A 16,836-nucleotide genomic window follows, 5' to 3' on the forward strand; every position below is an offset into this window, starting at 1 on the left:
AGAGCAGCGTTTCAAGTCATTTCCACTGAAATTAGATCGGTAACTACATACGATATTTTGGGCACCTGTAACGTTTAACCGTCACAATCGCTGCTTTGAGTTAATGCTGGTTAGCTACAAGTTAGCTGTTAAGCAAATTTTATGTTATTTGACGAATGACAAGCTTGTGTTCTCCAATTTTTATTTTTATTTTTATTTTATTTTTTGTAGTTTTACAAACCGCAAATAAGTACCTAATAACATCATTTGGTAGGACGTTTTCGTTAGCTTATGGAAAAGGGACACTGCGAGAAATGTTTCCGAAGTGCGAGCTTTATCAAACAGCTGATATCCCTTTCGCTTCTACAAATGGCAATGGACAGAGACGGGGTCTGACAGCTGAGGTTATTTTTGGGACAGGCAGGTCAAGCGACAGAGGTGACAAAGCTGGCAAATGTCACTTTGAAAGGCACATATCTCTCTCTGTTCGACCTTGTTAAAGGGGAAATGATTTGTTGTGCAATTAAACTACCTGCCTATGGAGTTGTACCGACGAATGTCTGCGTGGCCAGGACAGGGGCATGACTGACACTGTAACTGCCAGATATAAATATGCCAATCCGAACTGGGGACTTACGTCTATTTTCATAGCGTAACATATTTATAGAATACAAATAGCAAACTGTCACATCGCGCCATGGTTTGGGTGTATATAACAGCGTTTCTTTGTAATTGAATATGTTGTCAGGAAGCATTATGAGTATTACACACAACCTTTGTGTGAGCATTCAAAAAACCTTATTTGTTGCTGTTCATTAAATTAATTCAATTCAATAATAAAACAACAATTTCATAATCCTAGGCCAATTAGCATCAGAAACACCACAATTTTTGTGTGAAATGTGTTTCAATTAGCCATCAGCAAATGGTGCCAAACAACAGCATTATTCTATCGCCAGCTATGAGAACGGTTACAAGGACTTTGATTAATGAAAGAAATGCTGTGTAATTTTGCATGGTACTTCTTTTAATTCCTTCACTGGTATTGTATTGTAATTTTCACCTTTTCTTTGATTATAGGTACAAAAAATGGATCCAAACTTGTTTGGAGGAGCCCCCAGGTTTCTCACTCGCCCAAAGGCATTTTCGGTGTGCGTAGGCAAAGATGCCACACTCAGCTGCACAATCGTGGGAAGTCCAACCCCACTGATCACCTGGGAGAAGGACAAGCTGAAGCTGACATCTGGGGGCCGCTTCAAGACTGTGGAGGATGGAGATTTGTACCGCTTGACCATCTATGACTTAACATTGGAGGATAGTGGACAGTACATGTGCCGGGCCAAAAACCGCGTTGGGGAAGCTTATGCTGCCGTGACCGTTAAAGTGGCCCTGCCAACAGAGATGGCTCAGAGGGCCCCTGTTTTCATGGTGAAGCCTACCTCTGTACGTATAGTTTTGGGAGGTGATGCTGTTTTCCACTGCCGTGTTGCAGCTTACCCTGAGGCCAACTTTGACTGGGAAAAGGATGGACGCTACCTGGCGGAGACGAACCGCATCAAGATTGTGTCTGACAGCGACAGCAGCACCTTAAAGATCCAAAGTGTACGTAACCTGGATAGCGGCACCTACACCTGCAGGGCCCAGAACACTGTTGGCCGTGCACACACTGCAGCAGCTCTTGTCGTAGACGCTCAGGATTCCTGCCACCTGGCTGCAGATAAGAACACTTCCCTCCTCTCTCACCTACAAAAGCGCAAAGAGGAAATGAAGAAGGACATCTCCATCTATCGCACTGAAGAAAGCAGCTCCTCAGTTTCTTCTTCTTCCGCAGCCAGCATCACAGATGGTTTGAGTTCTCTGAGTCTGGAACGTGACCTGAGGGCATCTGCGCTGGCAACATTGCCCAAAGGTGTGTTCACCCGTACCTGCACAGTGACTGAGGGCAAACATGCCAAACTCAGCTGCTTTGTGACGGGACACCCTAAACCCCACATTATCTGGAGGAAGGATGGAACGAACATCAGTGAGGGCCGCAGACATGTCATTTATGAGGACCACGCTGAGAACTTCATCCTCAAGATCCTGTACTGCAAGCAGAGTGATAATGGTCTCTACACCTGCAATGCAACCAACATGGCTGGGCAGACCTACAGTGCTGTGTTGGTAACAGTCAAAGGTAAGCCTTTAAAATGGCCAAATCTTAAGAAAATGCCACATGCTGCGGTAGCAAACCATTTTTACTCACAGTTTTAATCACATTTGAGAGAATCATCTTGAAGTGAGCTTTCATTAGAGGCATGTTCATGAATTAAATGCATCATCTATCAACACATATAATATCTTAGAGACCCAAACTCTAGACCACTTCATATCCATTATTGACAGCATATTCCTAACATTAAAGGCTAAGGCTGGCTTTATTCTGCATTTTTGGTAGTGTCTGCAATTCCCACGAAAAGCCTAAAACTAACACACTGTCTTTCTGTGGACACTCAAGGCCCAAGGCCCAAAGCCCATTCGTTCCCACTGAAGACATTACTCTAATACAGGTCACAAATGTATAGTTTTATTTTTTAAAAAGGGTGAATCATTTCCTTAAACAGCTGGGCACTGTAGTTTTTAGCAAACATTACTCAAACAGATGTAGTCATTTGTTGGGGACTATCTTAAGTTGCGGATTAATACACATTTGGTGGTCTAGTGAGTATTTATAACACCAGGATGGTGCACATGTAATTTACTCAAAATAAACGACAGTGCCTACGGTTATCATAATGAAGGAAAATGTCGCCCTTTATGGTGGTGTGGCTCTTTCATGTGTTTTTAGTAACAATAAAAATGGGGGTATATGGCACAGAGGAATAAGCTATATGGTAGTAGCATAAACTCATTGTTGGCAACTTAAGCACCATAAGTGTGGTCCAAATCACTGTACTAAAGCCTAATTTAAACCTCTCAAAATGTGTATGGCTTTCACAACAAAGTTTAATTCAGGCTCGTCCTCTGAAGGATGGGGCTGTGTTGCATTTATTTTCTGCTGGTGATGAGTAGTTCATAGTTGCTAACATGGTCACTCACTTACTGGAGCACACTGGCACCACTGCTAGTGTGACCTCCCTCGGGAAGAAATTAGCCCAAGGGATAAAACTGTAGCATTGTAGATTTATGTTGGTTGTAAATCTCCATTCAGTGGGCTGTGCCACTAATGTGACTGTATTATACCGGTAGCTGCAGGAAAATGATATTTCTGATGTTTGCCCCAAAATTTGTAGAGATAAAAATATAATATAATATAAAAATACATTCGCAGTTGAAAGGTATAAACATTTTGAACTTTTGGTGATCGCATGACCAGTTATTAGTTTTACAATAAATGCACAAAATACAGCACTAAATAAACATAACAAAAAATATAGTACACAATTACAGCCACAGAATTGTCTGTCTCTCCTGATATACCATTACCACAACAATTGACATATGTGAAAATCTGGCTAATCATTTTTAACAAAATACACACAAAACATTGTACTTTGTGTATCCTTATGTTGGATTATTATACATCACTTAGTAATGAAATAAGGGCCCTTGCTGAAGGGTCACATTTTTGGGAGGATAACCGAACAAATAACTTATTTTTTGGTATACTAATGAATAAAATAAATAAGGATTGTTAATGTTTGGTCCATATTGTTTGGCTCCCGTTCATTTTAGCAGCCATACTCTGTCCAACTTTATGACTATTACATTTGTGGAAACTGATATTCTCTAAGTAAAAATATTAAACATTTGAGCTGAAAACAGCTCACTTGTCCGTAGGATGGTGCTCTATAGGAAATATTTTAAATATCTTAATATTGCATTTTACGTGGATACTTTGAGTGATTTACTGAACCCAGTGGACTTCTCCCATAACTCAGGTCCACATGTTTCAACGCTTGATTCCTGAGGTACACTGTTGAAACTGCTGGCTTAGATCCAATGTATGGATATGGATACAGTTTGAAACTGTAACCCTCATTTTAGGTGCAGAGTGCAGTAAGAAAACTGATAGCACAGAGGTAGGGGAAATGTACTCTACAACTTCCATTGACATAGTAGGTGTAGTAAGCACACTTAAGCCTTTAGTTCACGTTAAATGTGAGTCATGTGAATATAAACAATTTGCAGTAACATTTTTTTGACATTATTTTTATTAGGCGCACAGTATTTTGCATATTTTAGCTAATTAACTTTGGAAATTATTATACTTTGCTTTTACTTGATTTCCTACAGTTCAGACGACCATTGTTGAACTTTCAAGCCTTGGCTTCAACATTCAAGGTTTCACAGTTGACTATCAAAAAGCTTTTATTTCACTCTCTACTGAAATTAAAACTAAAAGGTATGCAAACACGTAATGAAGACAATAATGTCAGTTTAGAGCATTCGACTATTGAAAGGGTTCTTAAATAGCCAAGTGTCAAATCTTGGGTTTTGAATTTTCCTTACAAAAACATCACAAACATTGCACAGATAAAATGCCTACAATGACTGATTATCTTGCAAGCAAGTTTCTAGATTCTCTGACTTGATTGTGAAATTGCACTAGCCTGAACTACAACCAAGATCGCAAGGAAATAAAAGTAGAAAGTTTGGAAAATGGTTGAAAGTATCATAAAGTATATTCTGCAGTTTTTATGCAGAATATACATATGGAAAACCATCAATATTGTTGTGTAAGCTGAAGATTCTGTAACTTTCATTGTGTCAGAGCCTAAGGTGCCATTCAGGAGGAAGCTGCAGGATGTGGAGGTACAAGAGAAAACGTTGGCCACACTGATGTGTGAGGTGCCTCTCAGTGCCACCCAGGCCAACTGGTTCATGGAGGAAACAAGGCTGGAACAAAGTACCAAGTATCGCATGGAGGAGGAGGGCACCCTGCGTCGTCTAACCATACACAATGTCACCACCAACGATGATGGTGTTTATATCTGCGAGATGAAAGAGGGCAGTCGCACTGTGGCTGAGCTCACTGTCCTGGGTATAATTGAGAATTTTTTCTCTTCAGTTCTTGTTTATTTTTAAATATTTTGTGTGGATATCATTAAACTGTTATCAAGTGTAATTAATGTGACATTATCTATATACTCCTAAAACTAAGGAAAATATACAGATTTAATCCACAGCATACCGGTTCCTTGGAAATTTTCTCATTTGTAAGTCTACTATGCTAAAAAGCACGGTTTTCTTTATGTAACATCTACTTATTCTCATATCTCAGGCAACATTACCAAGAAGCTTCCCCGGAAGACAGTAGTTCCTGTCAGTGACACTGTCATCTTCTGTGTGGAGCTGGAGCATCCCTGCCCAGGTGGCTATTGGACCCGCAATGGGGAGAAGCTGAAGGAAGATTCCCGTATTTCCATCGCCTGCGTGCTAAGACAGTACACACTCACCATTAGAGATTGCCAGGCAGATGACTCAGGAGAAGTGGCCTTTGTGGCTGGAGACTGCAAGACTTCCACTCGATTCTCTGTCACTGGTGAGGATGACACCTGAGTCAAATGCTGTTTTAAAACAATTGTATTTTCGGACCTGCTTGCAAAACCCTATGCTTGAGGTTTAGGGTCAGCATTTAAGTTTTGAAAGTACAGATAACTACACTGAATATAATCAATATTTCTTGGTGATTATCTATTTAATTGTCTTGCATTAATTTAAATGTTTGTTTTACTTAAACCCTACCTATCTAGCATGTTTACAGCTCACAGCAAAATGTAAAACATTGTTTTACACAAAATACTGTGAACACCTCATGGAAAAGACTTAACTCTGAAATTAATTTGTGATTGCAAACACTGCTACGAAGATTGATTGTTTTATGTTGTTTGCCAAATTGCAATTAGGAATGAAAATCAGTACTTTGATATGTGACAAATCAAATATGGACAGTTACAATTGAAATTTTAGGTGTGATCATGTTTGAGTTCACTTTCAAATAAGTGGTCAAGAAGTGTCAAGAAATGTAGGATCTCTTCAGGATAAATACAGCACATACTTTTGTTTTGAAATAGATTAGTCTCTAGCCATGTTCCAACACAGGCTTTTTAACCTAACTATGTGACGTTGGGGTGTGTTGGATTTCTCTACCTTAAATTAAAAAGATAAAAATAAAAAAGGTTCAACTGGATGTGTTTAAAACCTCAGTCTGTGATGCCCAGTGTACTCCATTATATAGCACCAGTGAGCAGAGTCCCTATGACTTCATACAGCATCACAATAATTAAACTGGTAAACAAAATATTATCATAACTGACAAGAATGATTGAGTAAAGCCCAGATTGTAAAAAAAATTATAATCTATAATATATAGTATTTTGATATACTGCAATCACTCAGTACTCATCCAGTCAGATTAACAGCCTGATCATAAATCTTTCTGCTGCAGCTGCAAGGAAGCATCCTCCTGATCCCCCAGTCGATGCTGTGGTGCAGAACAAGACTGACTCATCCATCACCATACAGTGGTCTCCTCCTGACAGTGATCGCCCTGTGCCCATCAAGAGTTACATTGTGGAGAGGAGGAAGATTGGCGCTCAGACATGGCAGAGGTGCAATGCTGGAGAAACCATTGTTTCAACACAGATCACCATCTGCAACTTCACTGAAGAAGCCAGCTACCAATTCCGTATCTCTGCTCTGAATGACTTTGGCCAGAGTCCCTACCTGGAGGTTCCTGGAAGCTTCTACCTTGGTAAGGCTGATGTCTCTGTGACATTTGTGACATTTGTCATTCTTGGCTATCTCCTGTTGTGGTATGCATTCAAGTGTTCTTTTCTCATTTCTGGTTTGCCTGTTGCATCCAGAACCTACTGCAGAAATCAGGAAAGGCCTGATGAACAGCATTGCAATCTCTGGCGAGGAGTTCTCTGTCTCAGTAGAGCTGTCTGCTGTTTGTTCTGGCTTCTGGTCTCTAAATGGCCGCCTCCTGCGCAGTGGAGCTGACTACCTCATCACCAGGTCCAAGAACACACACACCCTGCTCATCCGTGTCGTGACCATGGAAATGAACGGAGCTGAAGTCAAGTTTGTGGGTGGAGGCTCACAAAGCAGTTGCATCCTGTCTGTGAAGGGTATGCCCTTGATCATAGCCAGTTAAACTATCAATAGGAAAAATGCACTAAATCATAATAATGTAGTGTAGTATATTTCCTTCTCTGTATTACAATTTAGATTTGTAGATTTAGACTTTTTCTTTGCCTTGTTTTTAAATAAAGGCCAATACTTTACTGTTTTTTGTTTTTTTTTTTTTTGCGAGAAACAAACCAGTAATGCCTCCTTACCCGACAACTGTATGTTTAGCCCCTTCTGTCAGGTTCACTAAAAAGTCTGATCAGATGGAGGTTGTGACCTGCAGTGCCCAAGCCACTGCTCAGCTGACTGCTGAGGTGTCGGATTACGATACACAGGTTTGCAATGGAAACATTTTCATTTCAAGCTTTTAATTTTTGCTTTCATAGATTATATTAATATATCTTTAATTTAACAAATATGTAGGGATGGAAGACATACAAGTGCTATAATTTCTGTAATTGAGAATCATTCACTTAATGCCTACACTTAACAGCCTTTTTAATGGACTTTACAAATGGAAAAAGGATATCAGAAAGATATTGTAATGAAGCTGCGACCCTCTTGTCCAAGAATTTGTTCATTGTGTATGAGGTTGGTAGAGTAAATTCATATGGAAAAGAGTCTAATCAGCATGTCACATTTACCCATTAACATAAACTTTATGTTACTGTTGCTTAAAATAGTCTCAGTTTTGTACTGAGTACTTGTCAACACAAAAACTCCCACTTGTTAATGCTAAAGTAGCAGTAGTTCTACTTGAAGAACTATTGAAGTAGGTTTTTTACTTTATAATGTCTACAGCAATTTGTTCTGTATTTTTTTCTTCAGGTGGTTTGGATGAAGAATGGGCGGGAGGTCAAAATGGGCAAGAAGTATGAATATGTCATCATCGACCGCAAGAGGATCCTGATGATACACAATGTTACAGAGGAAGATGTGGGCATCTACGAGTGCGTTTTAGCTGATGACAGGATGTCCCTGAGACTCACTCTTAAAGGTACACCTATCGAAATCATTGGCACAAGTACGGTTTCCAGTTTTACTCCATCACAGAGAAAAATAGACAGTCTATCTGCTATTGATTGTTTGAAAATGTGCTGAAGTTATTGATCTGTGAAGCAAATGTTTTGCCAAATGGTAAGTATTAAATATGTCCTGCGTGTCACAGAAATGATTTCATAATAGGAACTGGGGTCAGTGTGTGCAACAGGTACTGCCTCAAGCCCGCATGCAGACAGATTGCCTCAGATATACTGTGATATACTGGAATGTGATCTGCTCTGATGGCTACTCGCATATTCTTATCAGCCATCAAACAGAGGAAAGCTATTTGTCATCATGTAGTCAACTCCAGTGTGGCCCTGCTCTGCCAACTCTTCCTAAACATGAGCTCGTCTGATAACAAACCTAAAAATGTACATTTTCAAAGAGATTTTGATTAATGCCACAAAGATTTTACGTGCATTACTCTCTAATTAGGGAACACAGATATTTTTTCATATGAGAGCAAAAAAATTAATTGACAGATATTTATTTATTAAAAACACATGACTTAAATTCCATCTCTTTTCCTCTAAGATGAACCTGCCAGGTTTCTGAACAAGGCCAGAGGTCCCATGGGACTGTCATCGTCCCTTAAAGGAGATATTGAGCTGAGCTGTGAGGTATCTCCTGCTAGCGCGGTTGTTGTATGGAGAAAAGATCAGGTGGAGATCACTGAGGACCAAAGAACTACCATCATCTCTAAAGGGACTCAAAGGAAACTCATCATCAAAAATGCCAAGAAAAGTGACGAAGGACATTACTCCTGTGAGACAGCAGCAGATAAAGTCACATTCCAGGTCAAGATAAAAGGTAAGACTGTGATGCTTTTGTTTTACTATTCAACATTTGACCTCACATCACAGATATAAATTTCTTTACCTTATTTTCTTCTCAGAAACTCAAGCCTTAGCTGCCTTCTCCAACAAGGAGTCAGTCCAGAGGGAGGTGAAAGCCACTCTCTCTCAGAAAGCTACTCTTAGTTGCAATGTGTCTGATAGTAAGACAGAAGTGAAATGGTATAAAGATGGCAAGCTGTTGGTATCCAATAGGACCATATACTCAGAAGCAAAGGGCAATACTCGTCAGCTGGTGATTGAAAAGGTGGAGAAGAGCGATGCTGGAGAATATACCTGTGAAGCTGGAGGGGATAAGCTGGTCTTCAAGATATCTGTGTCAGGTAGGACTACCAATTGATAAATTGATATAGAGAATTTAAAAAATATTTTCAGTTTGTATTGTCACTTTTTGATTTGGAATGTCCCAAACAAGAGTTGATGAGGTTTGCCTGGGAGAGTAAACAATATTTTTTTAGTATTTAGAATCATCGTATGTTCACATACTAATGAGGATTGCCTGAAGATTGTGTCAGTTATGTATCTCTAATACATTTCAGTCATTGGCAGTCCTAAACAGTACTCATAATAACACTGTATCTCTCATTGATGTTAACCTCAGGCGCCAAGTCAGCTTTCTTCAACAAGGAGTCAGTCCAGAAGGAGGTGAAAGCCACTCTCTCCCAGAAAGCTACTCTGAGCTGTGAGGTAGCTGATATCAAGACAGAGGTGAAATGGTACAAGGATGGCAAACTGCTGACCTCCAGCAAGACAGTCCATGCAGATTCAAAGGGCAAGAGTCGCCAGCTGGTGATAGACAGTGTGGACAAGAAGGATGCTGGAGAGTACATCTGTGAGGCTGGGACTGAGAAGTTGGCCTTTAAGATACATGTGGAAGGTGAGGTGAATGTATTAAATTTAATAACTACCAAATCAAGATTATTAAATTATAAGTTGTCATAGGTAGAATCATTGGGAGACACTTAAAACTCAAATACACAGTTTAGTTTAAATTTTGGTTTTGTTAATTGTCTAATTAAATTGTAATTGTTCTGTAATGCGTACACAGTATGAAAATAGTAACAGTTCTAACTGGTATGACAGGCAAAAAAACAATATCTAGAAATATAGAATATTTTAAAGCTTGTCGCTAATACTGATTGCACATAGGGCTGCACGATTAATCATTTTTCAATCGATCACTTTATATAATCTCTGTGGATGTTTTCCCAGTTAAATTTGTTGTTAAAATGTGTTAAAATGAAGGTGTTACAATGCCTTAACAGTTTCCATTATTACCTTTTCAGAGATTCAATCCAAGTCAGCTTTCTCCAACAAGGAGTCAGTCCAGAAGGAGGTGAAAGCCACTCTCTCTCAGAAGGCCATTTTAAGCTGTGAGGTAGCTGACACCAAGACAGAGGTGAGATGGTACAAGGATGGCAAACTGCTGACCTCCAGCAAGACAGTCTATGCCGAGTCAAAGGGCAAAAGTCGCCAGCTGGTGATAGACAGCGTGGACAAGAAGGATGCTGGAGAGTACATCTGTGAGGCTGGGACTGAGAAGTTGGCTTTTAAGATGCAGGTGGCAGGTAAGGGAAGGCGATTTTCAAAATAATTATAACATTACTTCTAGCATCTAGCATACTACTAGCATCTTATATTTTCATTGTGTGACTCTTTCATCAGTAACCCAGTCAGCCTTCGACAACAAGGAGTCAATTCAGAATGACGTGAAAGCCACTCTCTCCAGGAAAGCCATTTTAAGCTGTGAGGTTTCTGATTTGAAGACAGAGGTGAAATGGTACAAGGATGGCAAACTGCTGACCTCCAGCAAGACAGTCCATGCAGAGTCAAAGGAAAAAATTCGCCAGCTGGTGATAGACAGTGTGGAGAAAAAGGATGCTGGAGAGTACATCTGTGAGGCTGGGACTGAGAAGTTGGTCTTCAAACTCCAGGTGGCAGGTAGGGGCAAGAACGGAACTGGCTTATAGTTTTTCTCTTGACTGATGTACTCAACCAGTATTGCAGATGTTAAAATATCAGTGGACATGGAAAACGTTTCGTCATCCACATTCATGGTCTCCTCCACAGACACACAGGTCCAGTCTGCATTTTCTAAAAAGGAGTCAGTCCAGAAGGAGGTGAAAGCCACTCTCTCCCAGAAAGCTACTCTGAGCTGTGAGGTAGCTGATATCAAGACAGAGGTGAAATGGTACAAGGATGGCAAGCTGCTGATCTCCAGCAAGACAGTCCATGCAGATTCAAAGGGCAAGAGTCGCCAGCTGGTGATAGACAGTGTGGACAAGAAGGATGCTGGAGAGTACATCTGTGAGGCTGGGCCTGAGAAGTTGGCCTTTAAGATACATGTGGAAGGTAAGGTGATTGTATTAAATTTAATTACTACCAAATCAAGATTATTAAATTAGAAGTTGTCATTGGTAGAGTCATTGGTAGACACTTAAAACTCAAATACACATTTTAGTTTAAACTTTGTTTTTGTTAATTGTGTGTTTCAATTGTAATTGTTCTGTAATGCGTACACAATATGAAAATAGTAACAGTTCTAACTGGTATGACAGGCAAAAAAGCAATATCTAGAAATATAGAAATGTCAAAGCTTGTCACTTATATTGTACATAGGGCTGCACGATTAATCATTTTTTAATCGTGATCTTTTTACACCCCTCTTCAATCTCATTTTTACATGACAACAATTCTGCCATTTTGACATTAGCAGCGAGATCTGCTGCCAAAAACCAAGCGCTCCCTCTTCTCATTAAGCCATTACAACAAATGACAGAACTGTGTTTCACCAAGGTGTGATCTGTACACAGGACATCAGGGAAGATTTAAAAACAAATCTAATGGATGTGTCATGGTGAAATAAAAATTAAAATGAGTAAAATAGATTATGATATGCTGCTGCTGTGTGCAACTTCCAAACAGTTTGTTACTCAAGTTTTACTGTCGGCATATTGTTGGTTGCACCACAATATGTTTAGTCTGGGGGAGGAATAAATAAACATCCTCTGTTCCTGTTTGAAGCCTCAAAAGGTTGATTCATTAGACAGTTGGCTACCATAAAAGTATTATGATTGACATTTATAATGTCCTTGGTCTGCACTGTCATTTTAGATAATACAGCACAGTATATAATGTTTTGTTTACATTTGTCATTTACATTGTGAGACGTGGGTACCCTGGCTGTTCAAAGTTGATATAAGTCTCAGATTTCAGTAATGATCATATTGTTTTTCCATCTCCCTAAAGAAAATATGTAATTCAATTATAGTATTAAAGAGAGGATATGTTGCTTAAGAATCAATCTCAATTCTGATTTAACAAAAATCATGATTCACATTTTAACTTTTATCTTGCACTCCTAATTGCAGAATACACATATCGCACAATAAAGCTTTTCAAGTATGAAACAAATATTTTACTTTCAAATGGTGACCAAGTCTTATGCTAACTTGTTTTTCATAGAGTTAAGAAAAAAACATTTATTGTGGGAAACTGGTGGATTTTAGTTGTCTATTTATGTTGTGGTCTTCTTTTTTTGGTTGCATTATTGGTTGCTTCAGTTATGAGATATTTAACATGCTTTGCTCAAATGTCTAAAGTCCAGTATTGACTTAGATTCTTACGTCTTGAAAATGGTCATAATATTTTGGGTTTTGTTGCTTATATGAGGCTGCTCTGGTATCTTGTGAATCTACTTTTTGTCAGGTCCTGTGTTGTAATTTGGTCTTTCAGTCAGAAAGAATTGTTGTTGATGTCTCAATTGTGCCTCTTTGTGGCTACCTTCAGATAACTAATCTGCTTTCACTTTATGAGTGCAAACTGCTACACAGTTGTATCACTCTATATGCTTTGATAGAGTTCGTGGCCCTGTGTTCTGCATCTGTAAAGTTTGCTTGCAGTGTTTGGTGATTGTATTCCCACCATACTCCTTTACAGTTACATGTACAGAAATCTGGGCTAAATCTGCTTTCCTCAACAAAGAGTCTGTCCAGAAGGAAGGGAAAGCCGCGCTCTCCCATAAAGTCACTCTGATTTGTGAGGTAATTGATAACAAGATAGAGGTGAAATGGTACAAAGATGGCAAGCTGCTGAGTCCCAGCAGAGCAGTTCACTTGGAATCAAAGGGCAGGATTCGTCAACTGGGGATGGACAGCGTAGAGAAGAAAGATTTGGGCGAGTATACCTGTGAAGTCGGAACAGAAAAATTGGCATTTAAAGTACAGGTGACAGGTATGAGGACATTTAAGGGCATGGTGTATGTCAGAGGGGTATGTCTTGTGCAAAACTTGTATGCCTGTTGGCCTGTTTGAGGATTTCAGTTGAAACAGAACAAGGTTGAAAAACAGCTGCAGTGATGGATTTGAATTTTTCGTGTTTGGTTAAATTGTTATGTGTTACTGTTATCACACACATTTGTGCATATTGTTATTCTATTTTTATGTAGCTGCACAGTACTATTTGCTGGTCTCAGCTATAGTGCATATTTGTCCACTTGATTTAATCTCTGTGTATGTTTTCCCGGTTACGTTTGTTTTTAAAATGTGTTAAAATGAAGGTTACAAAGCCAGAACATTTTCCATTATTAACTTTTCAGAGATTAAACCCATGTCAGCTTTCTTCAACAAGGAGTCAGTCCAGAAGGAGGTGAAAGCCACTCTCTCCCAGAAAGCTACTCTGAGCTGTGAGGTAGCTGATATCAAGACAGAGGTGAAATGGTACAAGGATGGCAAGCTGCTGACCTCCAGCAAGACAGTCTATGCCGAGTCAAAGGGCAAGAGTCGCCAGCTGGTGATAGACAGCGTGGACAAGAAGGATGCTGGAGAGTACATCTGTGAGGCTGGGCCTGAGAAGTTGGCCTTTAAGATACACGTGGCAGGTAGGAGGATTAAGGTGTTGGTAGTATTTCCTAGAGTATGCAAATGTGAATTTAATTCTTCTTATTTGTTATGTAGCACTTTGTGTCATTTTTTCTATTGTGTTCTCCTGTTTGCATTTAATCATTAGGACTGTTCATTGCGGCTGAATGGTTTTGCCTGTGTCCATCTATTTTTGGTCGACTGATAGGTTTCATTTGTTTAAATCACATTTTTTTATTTACTCTGCAGAAGCTCCAGCTGGCTTCTCTAACAAGGGGTCGGTCCAGAAGGAGGTGAAAGCCCTTATCTCCCAGAAAGCCACTTTGAGCTGTGAGGTTTCTGATTCCAAGACAGAGGTGAAATGGTACAAGGATGGCAAGCTGCTGACCTCCAGCAAAGCAGTTCACATGGAGTCAAAGGGCAAGGGTCGTGAGCTGGTGATTGAAAAAATGGAGAAAAAAGATGCTGGAGAATACACATGTGAGGCTGGAACGGAGAAGCTAGTATTTAAGCTGCAGATGACAGGTAAAATATATTTTTAATATAATTAATTTTGCCACTAGATTCATAAGAAAGCTACTGAAAAGAAGTTCTTATTACTCTGTAGATGCAGTTGTCAAGTTCCAGAAGAAGCCTGTCAAGGACACATGTATTGTTCAAGCAAGTGAAAACATTGTTTTGACCACTGAGCTGACCACAGAGAGTGGTGGTGTGAAGTGGTTTAGAGATGGTGTGGAGGTCAAGGAGGGCGGCAAGTATGAAATTAAAAAAGACGGCTGTTCTCGTACACTGATAGTAAAATCCACCGAAGCCAAAGACAGTGGTACATACTCCTGTCAAACTGCTAATGACAAACTGGAGTTCAAAGTTCAGGTCAAAGGTAGGTCATAGAAAATTTTACAACCCTCTGATAATTGCTATATAGATCCCTGCAGTTGCCAGATCATATTTTAATATCTGACTCCCCTGTTTTCATTTCATATTTAGCTTTGAAGTTTGTTGTCCCCTTGAAATCTGCTGATGTGGAGTTGGGGGGTACACTTACTCTGATGTGTGAACTAAATCAAGCTTCAGGGGATGTTGTCTGGCAACGTGATGGTCGGGAGATTAAACCTGGAGGCAGGTACTGTATCAGGACAGATGGTTCTAAGCGGGTTCTCACTGTGACTGGCATGACTAAGGAAGATGAAGGAGAATACAGTTGTGAATGTCGAAATGACAAGACCTCTGCTAAAGTCTCCTCAAAAGGTAATTCACCATTTAAGTAAAATCACAATCCATTGCCATCTCAAAAATTCAGTTTCATGGTTGAAATTCGATGTCAATCATTCCTTTCAGCACCCAGACTAGTGAGGCTTACCTCCAAACTCAACAATGTGGCTGCAATGGAAGGAAAACAAGCCATTTTCAAGTGCGCTGTCACCCCAGCGGACGTCAACGTTAAATGGTTCCACAACAATATACCCATCACTCCTGGGCCTAAGTATAAGATTGACCATGGTGGGAACAGTCACTCACTCACGATCACCTCTGTCACCCAGAAAGATGCCGGCGAGATAAGCGTTGATGCAGAAGGCAAAACCTGCACAGCTACCTTACAAGTGCAACGTAAGAATGTGCATTTATTGTTAAAACATCTATTTTAAGTATGTTAAGTAAATCAATTTTGTCACAAACTTAACATTTCTGTGCATCCAAATTAGATGAGCCTGTGACATTTAAGAAAAAGCTAGAAAACCTGACAGTGGAGGAGCAGAGTAAAGTGAAGCTGGAGGTGGAGCTCAGTACGGTGTCAGATGAAGTCAGATGGATGAAGAACAGCATAGTGCTGCAGCCTGCAGGAAACCTGGAGATTCAGGTAGACGGAGCCAAGCAGGTCCTGGTCTTCAAGAGTGTGACTTATGCTGACCGTGGCATATACTCCTGTGAAACTCTGGACGACAAGACCCAGGCCAAACTCAGTGTGGAGAGTAAGACTTACCCACATTCAAATTTGTTTTAAGATACAATGTAGAGTATTTAACATACCTTAACCTTAAAAAAAAAAAAAAGCGATGTTTGTTTGGATATAAATGTTGAGTTACAAGGTAGGAAACCTTGGCTCCATGTTTACACTCCCAACATTTCCTCCTCCCTTCAGAGAAGAAGATCCAGGTAATAAAGGGTCTAACAGAAACCAAGGCACATGAGACAGAGACAGTAACATTTGAGGTAGAACTCAACCAGGCTGATGTTGAAGGCTCCTGGACCAGGGACGGGGCCAGGTTAAAGTCAGGGGCGAACTGCCGTATCACAGCTCTGGCAAAGAAGCACGCCGTTACGTTGTCCAATCTCAAAAGGGAGGATGCAGGAACTATTGCCTTCCAAGCAGAAGGTATTCATACTTCTGGGAAACTGATTGTCACAGGTAAGGGCTACCCCCTGTTAGTCTGTCTGGGCCTCTGTCAGTAGGGTCTTGGCTGACCACTCTCCATTTGTTATTATAGTACCAATTACACCCCAAGAGTCACTTCATGCCAGAGTCCACATAGTCTAAATAGTCACTTTTGCCCAATTTTTGTTGATTTTACAGAACCACCTGCTATGATCTCCAAACCCATTATGGACATCAGTGTTCCTGAGAAAGAGAAGGTTACTTTTGAATGTGAAGTGTCCAGAACAAATGCAGATGTTAAATGGTTTAGGGTGAGAAATTACTCTTCAAATTGCTGTCTGCAGAGTAAAATGACACTGAAAAACTGTACGGAACATGTGTAACCTTTTGAAAAAATGATTAATCTTCAGGGTGATGTGGAACTGAAACCAGGGAAAAACTTTGGCATCCATTCCTTGGGCCGAAAGCGCACTTTGCTCATCAGCAAATGCACCCCTGAAGATACAGGCACTTACATGTGTCGCACTACTGACGATAACACCTCTGCGAGGCTCACCGTTCATGGTAAACATTACTCCTGTCACGAAGCACACAAATCAGTCGGGTACTA

General features: G+C 40.1%; 1 protein-coding gene across 17 annotated transcripts in view; it reads left to right on the forward strand.

Annotated features, from left to right (window-relative positions):
* obscnb (obscurin, cytoskeletal calmodulin and titin-interacting RhoGEF b) overlaps positions 1–16,836 on the forward strand; it is a 62,657-nt gene that overhangs the window by 314 nt on the left and 45,507 nt on the right. For 15 of the 17 annotated variants that reach the window (XM_040142833.1, XM_040142823.1, XM_040142821.1 and 12 more), the window contains exons 2-23: positions 1,060–2,155; positions 4,733–5,002; positions 5,243–5,503; positions 6,410–6,715; positions 6,828–7,094; positions 7,324–7,430; positions 7,924–8,092; positions 8,674–8,949; positions 9,035–9,316; positions 9,595–9,870; positions 10,280–10,561; positions 10,659–10,934; positions 11,064–11,345; positions 13,591–13,872; positions 14,102–14,377; positions 14,460–14,732; positions 14,840–15,100; positions 15,191–15,460; positions 15,556–15,822; positions 15,993–16,259; positions 16,425–16,537; positions 16,637–16,790. In XM_040142833.1, coding sequence (XP_039998767.1) covers positions 1,069–2,155; positions 4,733–5,002; positions 5,243–5,503; positions 6,410–6,715; positions 6,828–7,094; positions 7,324–7,430; positions 7,924–8,092; positions 8,674–8,949; positions 9,035–9,316; positions 9,595–9,870; positions 10,280–10,561; positions 10,659–10,934; positions 11,064–11,345; positions 13,591–13,872; positions 14,102–14,377; positions 14,460–14,732; positions 14,840–15,100; positions 15,191–15,460; positions 15,556–15,822; positions 15,993–16,259; positions 16,425–16,537; positions 16,637–16,790 — 6,304 coding nt within the window. In that variant the 5' untranslated portion in view covers positions 1,060–1,068. The remainder of the gene's footprint in view (positions 1–1,059; positions 2,156–4,732; positions 5,003–5,242; positions 5,504–6,409; positions 6,716–6,827; positions 7,095–7,323; positions 7,431–7,923; positions 8,093–8,673; positions 8,950–9,034; positions 9,317–9,594; positions 9,871–10,279; positions 10,562–10,658; positions 10,935–11,063; positions 11,346–13,590; positions 13,873–14,101; positions 14,378–14,459; positions 14,733–14,839; positions 15,101–15,190; positions 15,461–15,555; positions 15,823–15,992; positions 16,260–16,424; positions 16,538–16,636; positions 16,791–16,836) is intronic. The other 2 variants (XM_040142824.1, XM_040142831.1) reach the window with 2 other exon arrangements.

This window comes from Xiphias gladius, chromosome 14 (assembly GCF_016859285.1).
Source record: "Xiphias gladius isolate SHS-SW01 ecotype Sanya breed wild chromosome 14, ASM1685928v1, whole genome shotgun sequence".
Taxonomy (NCBI): domain Eukaryota; kingdom Metazoa; phylum Chordata; class Actinopteri; order Istiophoriformes; family Xiphiidae; genus Xiphias; species Xiphias gladius.